The sequence below is a fragment of the Aptenodytes forsteri genome, unplaced genomic scaffold (assembly GCF_000699145.1).
Source record: "Aptenodytes forsteri isolate BGI_AS27 unplaced genomic scaffold, ASM69914v1 Scaffold280, whole genome shotgun sequence".
Classification (NCBI taxonomy): domain Eukaryota; kingdom Metazoa; phylum Chordata; class Aves; order Sphenisciformes; family Spheniscidae; genus Aptenodytes; species Aptenodytes forsteri.
The window spans coordinates 1,915,647-1,932,901 of record NW_008796042.1 but is presented as its reverse complement, the minus strand read 5'-3'; the positions used below and the strand labels follow the sequence as shown (position 1 = coordinate 1,932,901).

Here is a 17,255-nt window from a genome sequence, read left to right as displayed (position 1 = left end):
CGGGGGGAGTGAGCGAACGGCTGTGTGGTGTTTAGCTGCCTGCCAGGTTAAACCACAACACTATTAAGTCAACAGCTCCAGGCCGGATTCTCTCCTTGCCTATTTCAAACTGGCACTAACAGATATCCACAGAAATGCACCTGATCAGCAGTTTAAACAATGGATGTGTCATTACTAGCCCAATGCTTCACCCCCAAGCTGCCCCCAGCTGGTGTGAGGAAGGTAAGAGTAGAGTTTAAGTATTTTTTTTTAAGCTTTGATTTTGTTCTTTCTTTCGATAGTATCTGCAATGCTATCTAGCAAAGTCCAGGGATGAGGCACCTCTGCATAGCCGCAGCAGCATCTGTTCCCTATACATCTGTGTCCTGCCCCCACAGTGGTCTTTTAGCAACAGAAATTTTCTGACCCTCTAAAATGCTGGGAAATAGTAGCTGCATGGATCAGCTCTTTTATAGTTATGTATTTGCCTTGTGGCAGCAGCTTACTAAATAAAATTCAATTTTCTCTTTTCTTACCGGTCTAGGCCGCGTCTCTCTCAGGAATGATTTCAGGTCACCTCCAGCCATGAGCTCTAGCAGGATGAAACGGGGCAGTGCCTGCAAACTCACCCCGATACAGCGCACAATATTCTGGTGGTTGAACTTGCTGTGGAGACAGGGAGACTCAATTATGGAGCAACTTCGATCCAAAAAGCACAATTGTAGAAAAGGATCAAAATACTTTGCTGCGGGGAATGTTTTTTTTTTTTTTTCCCCCCAGAAAGTAACAAATCTCAAAGGTAGGGTAACTGGATAAAGCTAAAGCGCTACCCCTACACTCTGTGTCTGTCTGCATAGTGCAGAAACAGAGGTGGGGAAGGAGTAGCTTTTGGCTGCTTTTCCTCTTCCTATATTCTGCATCCTTTTTGGGCTACAGCAAGACTTGTGGGCCATAGGAAGCAGAGAATGTCTGATAACAGAGAAAAGTCTGCTCCCAATTTCCCCGTCCAAGGGGCAGAAGCTGGGCTAGGGCAGAGTTGTTCCAAATAACATAGTGACAGAGGGATCTGCTTACGTAGGAGATATTCCTCAAGGTCTAGTCTCTAATACTTCCTCATTTCTCCATACCTCAATGTGACAGGAAACTATTTCCATGGATTCTAGGACTCAGTCACTGACATGTGACATGACAGCAGCATTAAGTCAATGCCATCTGTTAGTTTTGACTAGTCAAACCCAAACTCCTAAGGTTTGTTTCTACCTCGCGTTCTGATCTCTAAGAGAACTCAAAGGATCCTATTATCAATTCTGAAAACTGGGCCTAAAGATTTTCACTTGGATAATGAAAACCAGTGTGGACCCTCTTGAAAATTTAGCCCTTAATCATCTGGTGCCTCTTCATTTGTAAGAAGGATAAAAAAGGATGGCAATGCCTATCCTTTTTGTAAAATACTACAGCCATGCGCTAAAACTACTGTATAGATGTGTTGCGTGGACATCACCTCTCAAAGCACCTTTTTTCTTTACAGTGCTGGGCTTTGCAAGCCTACACAAGTGCTGTTCATCTTATTCATACACACCTAATAATGAGAGCTTCCATGAGGAAGTCCAGCTCATCTTGCTCTGAACACACTTCTGGCAATGTCTGGAAAAGAAAGAACAGATTCACAAGATGAAGATATTTAAACTTACAGATGTAGAACACCTGGCACAACCAAAAGTACTAACATTGTCTGCAGCAATCCTTGTTTCTCTAAAAGAAACCTCACTCTAAGATAATAGCTAGACCATTACTAAACTAGGCTGTGAAGCCTGTTGAAAGGTAAAGATCAGAACACATGGCCCATCAACGCCACTGTCATCTTCCTCCCAGCAAAGGAAATAGCCCAGAGTGCACAGGGAAGAGCGCTCAATATATGGGACTCTGCTGTATAGAGGATGAGGAATGAGACCACAGTTCCTGAGCTCTCTGGCAGTTCAATACTCCTACCTCCCAGCAAGACTATGAACTATAACCAGCAGTAGGACTGTGCTGCTATGTAACCTCTAGGAGAAAACAAGCTAGCTAGGCTGCTGAAGGCCTGGAGAACCCTACCAGGGTCTCTTAGCTCCACATCCAGTGCATATCCATCCTGTAATCCCTGGAAAACCAGCCACCTCCTACCTGCAGGCTCTTTGATTTATTTACCAGCTGCTCTTGGCCCTGTGAAGACTTTTGGCCTCTGACTCAAAGGCTTTGGACAGATTACCACACCAGGTGTAGCATGTGGAGGATGGACAGAGGATGGATTTATTTCTCATACCTGCAGTCTACTGCAGCTGTATGGGAAATCTTTGCCTATTTACTACTTACAGACCTCTTTTAATAATCTCACAAGCCCATATGCTACAAGCTGTACCATCACTATGATGGATTAAAGTGTTGCAAGAGAGTAGCAACCTTTCTAGCCACATCCTTCAGTACTATAGTAATGCTTAATTCATCTTCAATTTTATAATGCATTGGGACTCTTGGGTGAAAGGTGCATGAAACCGTCATGATAACTCATACACTGTCACTTACTTTCACAGCCACCTGCAAGGGAGTGGGGTCGCTGGGAATCCCTGCCACCTGACCTTCATATACCTCACCAAAGGCTCCGTGGCCCAAACCCCTGGACAGACCAGAGAAGACAAGAAGGTTTTACTACAGAGAACACACATTATAACACTGTGGTCACAGCTCACAGAACGGGCTCACGATTTTCATGGTAGTGAAACAGGGAGAACGGGATATTGGCACTGACGATACCACTCCTCACACTATGCAGGGGGACCAGACCTTGATGCGATCTTTCCTGGACCTACAATGTATTTAATTGGTAGGGAAAGCAATCCTCAAAAGTGAACAGTCCCCAGTGAAATCAAGCTGCTGGCACTGCGATGTGTAATGGATAGCACTCTTCTATGGGCTTTGGTGTCAGTGCTCTAGTGGTGGGTGCTCCAAAACAGGTCAATAAAGATAGGTCTTAAGTCTTGGTGTTCCTACACCCTAAACACATTAACAGCTCCCACGATGTTTATGCATCACCATTAAAGAAAACAGTGAACAAGAAACTAGGAAGCACAATGGTTCTCAAAGGACCTGAATTCTAAACCAAGTATCTTTTCCTGATTTATTTTGTGATTCTGGGTAAGTACCTTAGCCAGTAAATGGTGATGATAGTGCTTTGTAAAGCACTCGGCTCTAGGTATTCGTGCTGAGAATCGTTTCTGGCACTGATCATATTACGAAATATACAGTTTTATTTTGAATAAGGGTACAAGAAAAAGAGAAAGGAATTAAAGTAATCATACAACAGATCCCGTCCTATGTCCTTGCGATACAGATTTTGCGTACCTGTCTACTCGTCTTCACTCGCTTAACGTTAAGTCAACTGGTACAAAAATAGTTTTACCACATAGGTGGCATGTCATAATGACATAGCAAACTCTGGCAGAGAACGAGGCTGCATACCAGATCCCGAGTCCCTCTTAAACCTGCATGGGCTGCACATCAGGCAGTACTAGTTTGAGCTTCTAAAAGACATTCCTGCATCTCGGTCCAGGTAAAAGGCTCTCAATAAGGCGCTCTTCTACAACATGCACTTTTGTGGTAGAGCCAGGTCTGGCCTGAGAGCTGCACTGATTCTGTTCTCTAGTCTACCGGTGGACTGTTTTTGCATGGGCTGTTGCCCTCCTGTCCGTTCAAACAGGTGCTGCTAAGGGCAATCTGCTCTGTTGTTGCATAAGCTCTGTCTGCAGTTTTGCCAGGATAAAGACCAGTCTAGGCAGTGAAACCACAGTGAGGACTTGCGTTGCCTGTGACTCAACCACTTCTTTTAATAACATTTTGTAGGTGTCAGCTGGAGACACTATTCTTGGCTATGCCTGACCAACTTATTACAAACTGAGGATATAAACCAGATCTCTACAGCTCATAACTCACCCTCCTCCCCAAAAGCTCACCTTCCCTGCCCTTATCAATTCCCAGCTGTATCCTCTGCTCTCTGCAGCTTGCCACACTTCAAAAATCCTTTCAGAGCCCAAGTGACAAAGGCAGCAGCAGCACAGGGTACACTGGAAACTTCCAGATGCAGTCCAGCAAGATGTGCAGGTAAGAGGGAATGAGATAAGAGACAGCAAAACATTGCAGACTGCATAGACCGCTCTGAGCATCATCTTTTTTAGCACCGTAAGCTCCCTAGTCTTCCAAGCCCTCCTGCTTCCACTTCTTGGCTTTTTGTGTAAAACTGCATGGTACAAGAGTAATGTCACATTCACAAGTGGCATGCACTGTATCCTGCAGTAGACCAAGGTGGGAAAGAACTCTGAACTTTCAAGTTTTTCTTAAGAGACTAGATCAGAACTTCTGGAAAGTTCAAAATAGACATGACTATCCTGCTGGCTTTATATTCCTGTCTTTTTAATACTGTCTGGCAGTCTCAAACCCATTGCTTCTCCTGCTATTGTACTTAAGGATGTCATTGTCTTTACCAAAGATCCCATCAAAGACTTTAAAAGAGCCTCCTACAAGCCTCAGCCTTCCCAGCATTTCATCAGTTAATACTGGAAACGGGCCATTCATTGCACAGTCTGCAAAAGACGGGTCTGAATTACTGGTGATGACTCTTCAGTTCCTCTCATAATCCCAGAAGATTAACACTGCACCTGTAAAAGGTCAAGGAGACTGCCAAAGTCTAGTCCCCTCCACACAAGCCTAACTACTGCAGCTTTACATCTTTCTTATGAAAAGGGGCATGAGTCTACAAGTGCATGAGAATTTGTACGTGCCTGCACAAAGACATGAGTTCACATCTGCGTTAAGAGAGCCAGCATACGCGAGCGTATAGTGTGAAGCATGGGGAAGGCAAAGATGAATTTACCGGATGAGGGAGATGTTTTTTCGAGGCACCTCTTTGAGGTCACTAATGGATGTGGTCTTTCCTGCAAAGCAGTAGTTGGGATTGTAGTCTGTCATGATAGTGGAGGTACGCAGCTTGCTCAGCTTATATTCTGGGCTCTGTAACTCCATCTGCATGGCTTGTAGCTCCTGATGCTTCCGACGATATACTAAATATGGAGAACACAGTAAACCAGAGATACAGATTGACTTTGGAACAGGACAGCAGCCGTGCAGCATGTCTCACTGGAATTCACTGTGTGGCCAAATTTCAGTGAATCAAACCAGACAGTGACACCATCATATTTCTGTACATCAAATAATTACAGATAGAAAATGGAATCTGAAGTTATCCAGAAACCTTTGATTTACACATCTTATGAAGAAACAGGCTTGCTCATGAACTGTTTGGAAGAAGTAAAATGAATTTCATTTGCAGAGATCTCTGATTACACAGGTCTCAGGTTTTTGTTTTGTTCTATTTAACTGGACCTTCCAAGTATGAGTCCAGTTCCAAACTTGAGGGAGTCGGGTTATAACCAACTTTCCTACATCACGTAGAAGTGACTAAAATCTGAAATGAATTATTGCATTATATTGTTCAAAATGGATAGACTAAGCTGTTACCTCAGAATAACACATTGTACATAAAACCAGCTCATTTTGCAAAACTTCCTCTGTTTCTAAACAGAGTTGGACTAAATTTGAAATCAGTTTATGGTAGTGTTATACTCCTTGAATCACTTCACTGATACTTCTGAAACGTCATTAGAAATCACAATTTGAAAGAAGACATCCTGTGGATATTCCTTGAAATAGTAATTCATATTGCAGTATTTTTTTCAAAGCAAAATGCCAATCGTGAGCAGGTTAAATCAGTATTACCCTTACTATTGATTTCTGTGGGAGCTGGATTGAGCCCAAAGACTGTGACGGTAATAGCTATTGCATCTTCTCCAGCAGATGTTGCTCAGGGGAAGAATTTAAGGAGTAAACATGGACTCGCAAAGGCAGACGGATGTAATGACCTATCCACAAACCCTTCCTGTCCTCCATTTTCCTCCTCATTGCTTTTGCTTTGATTTTTTAAATCGCTGCTCTTTCCTGAGATGGCAATGATAGGCTAGTTGGATGGAAAGAGGATTACTCTTCCACTCCCTGAGAAGTAATTAGTAATTTTAAAGGGGTACTGTCAGGCCAGAAATAATACATGTAGGACCATGTGTGTGCAACTGATAACTCCTGAAATTCTTAAAACTGAACCAGCTGCGCAAATCTAATTTAATAGTTGCCATTTGCTGCTCTGGGTACATCCCTCCCCTCCCCCAGACTATATACAGTGTGGACAAAGAAAGGTGGCAGAGCTGTGGTTTGAATCCCTGGCTGCTTTTCATTGATTCAAGTCTATTCTGCTTGCAATTGAATGCAGGTGAGCAATTGTTTAAAATAAGAAGATGAAAGGGTGAAAAATACCTTTTAGAATTTCAGATAAAGATGCCAAGAATGCCCACATCCTATTAAGTAGCAGTTTGTGAAAGGGAAACCTATGTGAGAATTTCAAGCTTAAATGTCATACGTTAAGAGGCTAAATCTGTATATAGGCACACAATTAAAGAAGCTTGCTCTGAGGCATTAAGCACCAACAGCTCTCGCAAAACCAGTGGCAGCTGTGTTCTGGCAGCTTTACGCTACAACACAAGCAATAATGTCTCTTTCGAGAGAGTAACTGAAACCAAGTCAGTAACTGAAACCTCCTCAAATTGGTCATTGTGGTTAGAAACAACTACTGAAATCTGAAGTTAAGGCGCGTGTGTGGGAAGGTGACATTAAATACAGCAGTAGCTAAAAACCTGAATACTTTTGCCTCCCAGGGCCCAATTATCCCTGGCTAAGATCCAGCCCTCATATGAAAATATCTTTTGCAGAGAAACACTCACCTATCATGATTCCTGAAAAAGCCAAAATTAAAGCAGCCACCAATGCTGAAGTCACTACAGACAAGACCAAGGAGAGAGGGAGATGAACCACTGGTTCAGCTGTAACAGAGGCAGGAGAAGAAGGAATTACATGTTTGAAATGATCTTCCAGCAGCCACTTTTTTGCAGACAGATTTTTCTGCTCTTCCTTCCATTTACTCATCTGCTGCTCCTGTAGTGTAGGAGCAACCTCTGGCATGATCAGTTCTCAGGATCTATAACCTCTAACACCTCATTGTTTCACTTTCCTCAATTAATATCAATTTAATACCATTAAAACAGATGGTTTGCTATCAACGAATTAACATGTGCACTCCCTGGGTATGAAAACAAGACCATAAAAACCAGGGGCAGGAGGCTGGGGAGGTGGAAAGAACATTACGTTGCCAGGGTTAAAGTGTTGCTATCAATGCCAAATCACAGCAAAAGCAGAAGGAGGACTGCAAGACATCATCTCCTAAATGCATCTAATCCAGGCAGAAAAACCCGGTAACAGTAAGTGTAGTACAAAGTATTCCATAGCTGCATCCTCACTTGGGACCACAAGACATTCCATGACCATCTATTAAGGTTTACTTCACCCTGGCAAAATGACCATGCTTTTAACCCATTTTGCAGATGGGAATGGTAAAAAGACAGAACAATTTTCCCATGCCAGTGACAAAGCTGAGAGCAGGATCCTGAAACCCTGGAGTCACTTGCTCTAACTGCTGGGCAAGAAAATGAAGGAAACCTAGTAATGGAGCTCTGAGCACTTGGTTTTTCAAGTAAGGCAAGTACAGGCACTGTCTTCAGTTTTCCTCAGAGATCTCTCACGCAGAATTTCTTTTAGATTCTGCACCTGCACTTTATATGTCCAGATCCACAGGAATTGTATTCTCCTTCACCTTGTACATTTTTTTGGTTCTTAAGAGGACTGACCTGGAATTTAAGTTTAGCTGGAAAATTCCTTCAGTGAGCAAACTTTCATGATTTCAGAGCAGAATGTGAGCATCAGCGCAACCAGGCACAAAATTTGATTCTCCTCAGTGCTGCCCAGTATGTCAAACATACTGTAAAGCAAACCAGCAATGCTGCTCTGTGCACCATTCCTCAGCACTGATGTGTCTACATCCTAGCAAAATAACTCTGCAGCATATACCAGCAGGAAAGAAGGTAACATTCAACAGAAGCCAGTTTTAAGAAAGACTAGATAATACTTTCAGGATGCCTTACAGTCCAAACTACAGATTTTTGCCATTGATTTTCTGTTTCACACGCTAGCAGCCTACCCCATACACCTACTTACCTATGCAAGACACACCATCCTCAGCCAACTCTGTGCCTGGCTCACAAAAGCAAATGACTTTTTGAGTCTCAAGATCAACACGGCACTCGTCCATCTCACAGTGACTGCAGTTAAGATGGAGCCTAATATCCACCTCTCCGTGCCCCTCTGTCACTAGGGAGTGGATGAAAGAAGCTGAGTTAATTACTGCAAAGATCATTCACTGACAGAAACAGGGGACATGGTGGTCATGGTTGCCAGATGTGGCAGGGTGGGCCCCATCTAAGAAACTGATTTCTCCCCACCTTCCATAGCTCCTGTCCTTTTCTCATGTAGAAAATAGCATCCAGCTAAATTAGCCCAACTGCAGTTGAGGTGCACTGGCTCTCTTTGAGCAGATAGTCCTACCACCTTAGCAAGGAGGCTGCTGCTGAGGCTAAAGGAAACCTGCCCTTTCGGCGGTCCGTGGGGCTCACCCTTTTCTTTCCTGGCCTTTACTCCTTCTGAGATCAAACAATGCAATTTTTTCAAAACTTTCTGGCTGAATCTATCAGGCCAGAGTGCACATGTATTTGAAAATACTTCTGGCTGTTCTAAAGCAAACATTTTTTTTGAGCAAATAGATATTTTTGTATTTTCTGAACACATCACAAACATATTCGAGACACTGACTTCTGGGCAAACACAGGCTGGAGTGGCAGTATTTATCACTCGCCCTCACTGCTGGGCAGTACTGCACTGTTTTCCCTAGAAACTCCTTGGTCCAACCTGCATACTTTGCTGAGGGATGCTCTAAGGAACATGTTTGTTAGCGAATAGTCAGGTGCTTTGTCTGTTTCTTTTCTAAATTATCTGAACTATGAGGTTCTGTTACCACTTTCCCTGGCCAAAATTACTCTACAGGCTGGTAGACTACGTTGTTGGGAAGTGTTTTCTACTAGCCTTGATGTTCTCTCCACCTGCTTTCTTCCTGCTACTTCTGTTTATTCTCCATTGGACTTTGTTATGCTATCTTTCTGCGTCCTCGTGTTCATGAAGACACTAAGCTGTACCCAAAGGGTTGTAAAGTGTCCTACAGATGCAAACTATTCTTAACATGAAATAAACCCACTAGAAGACTTCCGACCAATATGAATACCTTTAAGTGCTGGAGTGTATAAAGTACCAATTGGATTAATAAAGGACACACCATCCTCCCCATCCATCTCTGGGTCATTGTCCACTGCAGCATTGCCACCTACGTCAAACCAGAAGTTACCTTAACAGACTGAGGCTCATTGGCACTAAAATACAGATAAGCATTGCAACATGCATGACTTCAGCATATTTAGGAAGGCATCCAAATGAGAAAAGAGAATAAACCGAAGTATTTAACATATAGGGAACACTTAGCGAGTTGTGGCATGAACCACTGGTCTTTTATCTCTAGAACTTCAACTTAATAGCAGCAGCTTATGACAATCAATTTCTTAGCTCTGTTTTAGGCAGACTGCTGCAAACTAAGGCACAAACTTCATCTTTAACCATTTGGATGCTGTGAAACATATAAGCCCTTCTTAAAATTAATGTAGCCAAGAGACTGGAAAACACCAGTACTCAAGGGCTAAGTTCACCTTTGCTGATGTATGTATGTACTGTGTTAGCAGAGGGAATGAATATAATCTGATATCCTTCCTCTCCTTTGCACCCTGAAAGCAGGGTGGTCCACCAGGAATGGGGACTGAAGGAATTTATGAGTTGCTCATTTGTGCTTGGGCATATAGAACATATCAGGAGCGAAGTATGGGCAATACATAGAACATATTAGAAGCACAGTACGGGCCATATATTTTGTACTACAAGCATGCAAAGATTCCCCCACCCCACCCAAAAATGGCTTTTCCTCTTTAACCATCTTCAGTGAAATCAAAATTATGTCATGTGAGGCATTCTGTTGGAAAAAGAAGCATTACACAGTAACATTGGTACAAAACATGCACTTAATAATTTAAATTCATTACTTCCTCTCAGGATTTCTGGTCTATCATACACTTGATTTAAGCTGTGGAGAACCAGGGGTTACAAAGTCCACCACAGTGCAGATGGCTGAAGAAACTACGTGGCCCAGGAGATTATGGGTTAGTAGATATCTTGAATCTGGCCCACACCAGTTATAATCGACATAATGCCATCTGACAGCTGTCCTGAGACCCGCAGCACATGAAATTAGCTCCTTGTTGACTGAAGTCAACACCACCATCGTTATTAAGAGGGGTCCTGGCTGGCAGCCTGAGCCTCTGCCCCAGCGACCACCTGCGCAGGACCAAGGCCCACCCACAACAGGGCAGGGTAGAAGAAGCTGCATCTTTCCCCTGGCATAAAGCCTGGCTGCCAGTCTCCAGGACCAAAGTCCTCAAAACACAGGTGCTGGTAATGGGAGCACACAGCCTGTGGCTCCTCTTTCTTCAGCACTATAACCCCAAAATGGAAGGCTCAAGAATCACAGCAGGATCTTGATGGCACATTTTGCAGAGTGCAAAGCCAGGATTACAGCTGAAGGACTGACATCTGGCTATTTGCTCAAAGACTAAATGCCATACATTCATCTAGTGCTAAAAAGGCAACACACAGACATACTAGTACATAACAGTCAAATATGCTAGCTACAGGAGAATTATCTATCAGTGTTTTGCTGATCATTAGCACTAAAGGAGGGGAAGGGACACCTTGAACACGAAGCCACTTTACCTATATATCCTCCGCCTCCTCCACCTGAGGAGCACCCCCCTCCACCCCCTCCGAAACCCCCTCTTGTCTCCCACCCCCACTTCTTCATGGCCTGGGGGCAGGATCTTCCTCCAGTAGCACCTTCCAGCAAGGATTTTCCTGACCACAGGAAGGAAGTGTTATCATTCCAGCCACCTCCACCACCTGCAGTTAAGAGAAGAGAAAAGGCACAGGTAGGGGTTATTTTTGTGTAAAAAACACTGCAGGGATCTGCACAACAAGCACTCCTTCAAAGCACCTCAGCTGAAAGTAAGAATCTCATGCCTTGGTTAGAAGAGGGGATGTGCTTGCTACACAGTGCTACAGTGACCTTTCTGTAGGGCTTTTGACCACATTAATCATCTGCACCTCTTTTCACCTACCATACAAGGACAAGTATTTTCTATGGAAAATGTGAAAAGATATCCCTGCCTACTCCCCAACCACTTGTTTCTGGCTTACAGAGCCTTCCCCTTCTCTTTGCAAAAAATACTTTTGAAAAAACCATGTCGGTTCTGAAGTGGAACAAAAGGAATTTAGTGAAAGGGATGTGAAAACATGTCCCACCCCGGCTCTAAATACAACATACTCACCAGTGACTCACTTTCAGCTCTGCTGCTTGTTTTGTCCAAGGTCTCTTCATAGAGACTTCTAGCCAGGGTGCAATTATGCTCTTTCTGCATAAGCCAGGGAAACTGTGAGTATGTCTATACAGTACAAAACAGTGCAGGGAGCAGGATGGCCACATCAGCACTGCAAACTCCCATATCAAAAATCAATCAACTTTGCTTATGAGAGGTACTACATTATTTTGGGAGAATGTTGCCATTGCTATGGCTATACCATCTCTGATACCCTTATTTAGGCCAAGTACCCTGCACTGTGGGTACCTCCTATATGCATCTGTTATACTTCCATGTTCTCCCTGAACTCTGTTTTCATGAGTTTCGCCTCACCTCCTTGTGAGGAGGAATCTGGGAGTACCACATAATCACAAAGGTTTTCTTAAAAAGAATAAACTTTCCTTACCTGCAGCTCCTGAATTTCCATTCAACCCCGGAATAGAGGAATCATTCTCTAGCCTTTCTGGATGAAATGTGTCTGTTTTGGCCCTGTAGGCCCTGCCACCACCTCCTGCTGCAATTATCAAGGGGACCGGTTCTCCGTTCTCCATCTTAACAAATTCAGAAATAAAGGCAGTGTTCAAACTGAGTCAGACACGCAAATGGAAGTTCAACCACACGCTAGTTACTGCATGTTGCACTAAGCAGGCATTTAGGACTGCTCGGCACCACAAATTCCACTGCATTATTTTTGCACCCACATCCAAAAGATTAATGAACAGCACTAGTCCTATCAAGTTCTGCAACAGAGAACAGTGGCATCAGCAGCTCTGTGAATTGTACCTACAGTGCTGATGACACTTAGAAAGCTTGTGATGTTACCGTGTGATGACTTTCATCAAACAGAACAGCTAAGGTGCACTGCTTTATATAGTGCAATATAGTGCCTCCATTGGTAAATGACTGCTACACTGGAAACTGAGCATGCAGAGTTATGTAGAATTATGTAGAAGCTGGGTGATCTAAACATATTGTTAACGCCTGAAACCAGTGTTTGAAATGAGTACTGTCTCAGCTAGTACATGACAGAAAACAGGTCCCTAGCTATAAGGTTGCCAACAGAAAACATACAGGCTATCCTCAACTTTTCTTGTCATTGCACCGTATAGGCCAAACGTGTAGCTGAAGTCTAATGTTCTGCAATGATAGATTTGAATAAAGTCCTGTGGAATTTGCCCTTTGCTGTAGAATTATGCTTCGGCATCTCAGCTTGCATTGAAAACAATCCAATTCAAACTCTTATGTTTGCAAAGGAAACTCCAAGCCACTGAAGCAAGCGTGGCCATACCACGTAGCAGTTCTAAGAAGCGTGAAGGGCCAACTCAGCTCACTACAGCTATCAACTGGAAATGAAGGATACCCGGAGCTCAATTTGTGGACCCTTCCCCAGAGGTGTATAAAGGGTTCTCAGATATTTCAGGCTGCGATACTAGAGGCAAGTGGCAGGATGTGTTCATGCTGAAGGTGCACGGGGACTATGTTTCCATACCTTAAATATGTAAGTTGCACCTCCCCCGCCTCCACCTCCTCCTGCCCATTCATTGACACTTCTGTTCACACGTATTTCTTCTTCAATCACATTGTTCTCTCCAATGCAGACTTTCTGTATAATATCATTAGTCTGCAAACAGAAGACCAGGTCTGAGTTCTGGTAAGAAATCTCCATGTCCTTGTACACACACAGGCCTCGTGGACCCTTCACCCTCCCAAACCAATAAATTGTCCTCCAGTGAAACTACATAAGCAGAAGCAAGTGAATGCTCTTCTAGAAGAATCTCACTTTTTGCTTCAACCTTTGTCAGAAGAATTTGTTGCCATTTTAACTGAATTATTTTGAAGCCAGCTCAGTGCTGGTATCTATTACCATGTAAAACAGCTCCATAAACTTTTAACATACAAAGTGTAGCAGAATTCATTGCGAATACTTCCCAGCATTAACTATCTGCATTTCACAAGTGGGGGAAGGGATTAACTCAGCGATGATGTGACTTGCCCCATGTCACGCAACAGCCAAATGGCAGAGACATAGAGAGAATCCAAGTTTCTTTACTCCTCTTCCAGTGCCCCATTGGTTGGGGCCAGGCAGCCAACGTGCATCTATCCAGAGCCAAGGTGTATTGGTGGCTCACGTAGATGTACCAGGGCTAGCTTTAACCTCGGTAGTCATAGCATGGCCAGTAGCAATGAGCTCAGCATAGACTAGCCACCTAATAGTTATCTAGACTTCCAAGCAAGTTTTGATGTTGATCCAATGCTTATGCTGTAGCAGCAATTTTACTGTAATTACCAGCGCTAGCTAGTTCAAAGCCTACCAAAACAGCTGCAATCCCACCTTTGATTGCAACATTGACCTGATGTTAAAGAAAATACTTCACTAAAAAGCATATTTCCTACTTAGCATTTTTTTCCCCTCCACCAATTAGCACCAAATGTAATGAACCTTCTCTATTAGGCAAATCACTGAATTCACTAACTGATTTCAAACACAACATTAAACCATCATTTGTAAGTACTTCTGGACTATCACCTAAGAGAGGTAACTGTCGCTTCGATTTTAAATTGGAGTACTACAGTGCATGACAAGCAGGACTCTGCTGTGAGTATTTGTAAGTTGCAAGCTTTGCTTCTAGCTTACTTTGCTTTATACGTTTCATCTCACTAACACTATCTTGTTACGCACACTGAACTCACTAAGTCAACAACAGTTTAAGGGAAAAATGCACAAATAGTTGTTACAGTAGGATTGACCTTTTGCTTCCTTCTACTTTCATGTATGTGTTTTCTTTTGGTAGAGGAACCTGATAAAAGCATCCTCAAGTTACAAATTATTCTGTTGACCACAAAATGTGTTCTAGGTTGTGCCAGAGAATGAATGGCATCTGTTTTGTGTGTGCAGACTTGCCTATGGAACTAACCAGTCCTCCTTTCCCTAGTCTTCCCTCTCCTTAATTGATTTGGAGTTGGGTGGGGATGATTAATAAAATGACAAAGTCAATGACCCAAAGGAACCACTAGATTACAATTGAATTAAAAAAAAAAATAATCCTTCATGGCAAAGACTTAACTGATTACAATCCAATCTAGTAGAAGTCCCTTCTACGAGTCAATGCAATCTCTTTGCCTCAATGAAAGAATTACATTAGCACTCAATAAATTCTCACTAAGATTACAGTGGCCTGCAATTTAATGAGTCCATATATTACACTCAGCTGGAATGTCCTAGTTATAGACATAAGATGGAAGTTTGAGTTAGGGCATTTCTCATTGCAAAGAGGCTTCATATTAATGGTTTGCTTGTAGATATGTATAATTCCAGTTTTAACATTATTTACTTCAGCACCCAGCCTTGAGAACCCCTCTTTCTTGTCTACATTCTTCAACCTTTCTCTGCTGTAACAGACTGCTAAGCTTTCACCTCTTGCATGCCAGCCATTAACAGTTAAGAAATGCACAGCATTTAAATATCCAGCTCAAACCTGTAGGTGAAATTTCATCAGATAATGCTTAGTTTCCTCCATAAGAATCTCCTACTCCCTCATCCTCCAAAGAATACTAAATGATTAATAGATTATTGTGCCTGCAAATGGTAGACGTTGCACCTTTCTGTCAAGACATTTGCAGCAATTATTGGTTAGTAACACAAAAATGAGGACTGACTCAGCGGTGATTAATTTGTCTCTCACATTCCCATACAGAGAATAACCAAACACGACCTGTGAGATGGGTGTCTCCAGAGTTGCAGAGTACTATGATAATGGCAGAGTTGGGCTCAACAGACAAAAAGACAAAGCCCTGTGAAGTCAACCTTGAAGACTGATCTCCAGAGGAAAGGAAGGCAGGGTTGTCTTTTCTCTCCAAAAACTCACACAGATGCTCTGAGATATGCAGAACAATCAGAAACCTGTAGTGTATTATCAGTGGGGCCTGAATGTTGAAGAGGAAGTGAGCACAGTGACGTGGTACTTCATCCTTTCACATTCATGCCCTCCCAGTAAAACTGTAGCTATCCCTTGAACCATATAACCCAAAACCCCTCAAGGACAACGGTTTTCTCTGTAAACAGGCAAAACTCCATGGATTTGTAGAAGGGATTAAGGCAAAACAGAAAGGGCGATCACTTACACTAGGACAAGCATCTTCTCCTTGCTGTCCCACCAAGATATACAAAGTATCATCCTTCTGGAGGTCAAAAATTCCCAGCACAGACACGCCGTGGGACCGCACCATGGTGTTCTTCCCTCCTTTCCCACCAGCAGCTCCATAGCCTGAGATGCTGCAGGAAAAAGAAAACAAGAGCCTGGCACCAGAGTTGTCCCAGACAGGTGGAAGGTAGTACAAACCACTTCCAGGCACTGAGTGTTTTGCACACCTGAACTATACACAGTGTCACAGGGCTGTGCCCTGAAGACCTGACACTAAATAAATCTAAACCCAAAGCTTGAAGACTGAGGTTCTCTGCTCTACATGGACCTATGAACTTGGGTAGCTACAAAACAGCTTCTTTCACATTGATTCTTGGGCAAACACTTGCTGAGGACAGAGCGAGCAAGTCCCTGTAGTTTCAAACTTTAATATATGAAACACATCTTGTTTCCCAGAAGGCATACCCTTGAGAGGTTTGCAGCAATGAAGAGAAAGAACAGAAGCAAGAGAACCGGTAAGTACAGCACATATGGCTAAAAAGAACATTAAGCATGAGATTGACAAGGGGGAGAATTGAGAAAGCAGACAGCAAAACTGGTCCTGGTAGCATGGACCAGATGGGAAACAGCTCTCCTATTCCCAGGACCAGAGGAATATAGAAGAGTAGATAGACACAACACTACCTGCAGTAAACAAGGAAGGCAAAAGTCCCCGGGCTAAACTCACAGTCACCACGAACGTCTCATTGCCTCCAGCCAGGAGTGGCTAGGTTGCATACACAGGCTGCTGCAGTCTCAATTAAGGCTCTGGGACTTTTATTTCAAGCAGTCAAGATTCAGAGGTCCTTACTGTTGTTGATGTACCCAAAGATTTGGCTGTACCACTCCAGCTCAGCTGCTCAGCTCCTCCCTCTCCCTTTCTAAGTACATAAACAATTTACATACTTGATGCAGCTTTTATCAAAGGATTTCAAAGCACTTTATAAAAATCACGATAAAACACACATCTCTGCTGCAATAAAAGACAGAGTTACTCAACTTTCTGAGCAAGAGAGTGGTGGTACAGCAAGTTCAATTTAGATCTGAAATAAGCAGGTGATTCTCCACTGACATTAGTAGCTTTGCAGCTATTTCCATGAGAACAAATTCAACCTGGAGCATGTAAACAGTGACTGCAGGGCTGAGAACACAAAACTTCCTCTCGGCTTCCTACCGGTTACAGTGTAGGTGCTCTGCTTTACCTCCTCCTTTCCTCTAGCACCTGGTTGGTCTTTGCCCAGCACAGTCTTGCATGCAAACAGGCTACAAGCAGAATGAACCAGCAGTGCCCATCATGCGTGAGCACCCTGAACAGGTTGGGCAGTCAGCTCACTTTCAGCCAGCAATTTGCCTTAACGATTAGCATGAAGAACTCAACCTTGTGATACTGCTCTGAGGCAGCCAGCATGGAGCAATTCTGATGTTGAAGCAACTATGGGGCATCAAGTGCCTCATAGAGCACATTAGATCCTCACAATGTGACATGATTATGTTCATGCCACTGCTGATAACCAAAGCAATCATTCCTCAGTAAGGCTGCACTGGAGCCAGCAGAAAAAGTGAT

The 17,255-nt window shown here is 43.2% G+C and overlaps 1 protein-coding gene across 1 annotated transcript in view; it reads right to left on the bottom strand.

The window, feature by feature from the left end:
• ALK (anaplastic lymphoma receptor tyrosine kinase) overlaps positions 1 to 17,255 on the bottom strand; it is a 245,971-nt gene that overhangs the window by 13,478 nt on the left and 215,238 nt on the right. The window contains exons 12-22 of the mRNA XM_019473734.1: positions 15,633 to 15,783; positions 13,000 to 13,131; positions 11,917 to 12,061; positions 10,870 to 11,052; positions 9,281 to 9,379; positions 8,164 to 8,316; positions 6,837 to 6,935; positions 4,883 to 5,069; positions 2,542 to 2,632; positions 1,559 to 1,623; positions 516 to 645 (exon numbers count right to left, since the gene is read on the bottom strand). Coding sequence (XP_019329279.1) covers positions 516 to 645; positions 1,559 to 1,623; positions 2,542 to 2,632; positions 4,883 to 5,069; positions 6,837 to 6,935; positions 8,164 to 8,316; positions 9,281 to 9,379; positions 10,870 to 11,052; positions 11,917 to 12,061; positions 13,000 to 13,131; positions 15,633 to 15,783 — 1,435 coding nt within the window. The remainder of the gene's footprint in view (positions 1 to 515; positions 646 to 1,558; positions 1,624 to 2,541; positions 2,633 to 4,882; positions 5,070 to 6,836; positions 6,936 to 8,163; positions 8,317 to 9,280; positions 9,380 to 10,869; positions 11,053 to 11,916; positions 12,062 to 12,999; positions 13,132 to 15,632; positions 15,784 to 17,255) is intronic.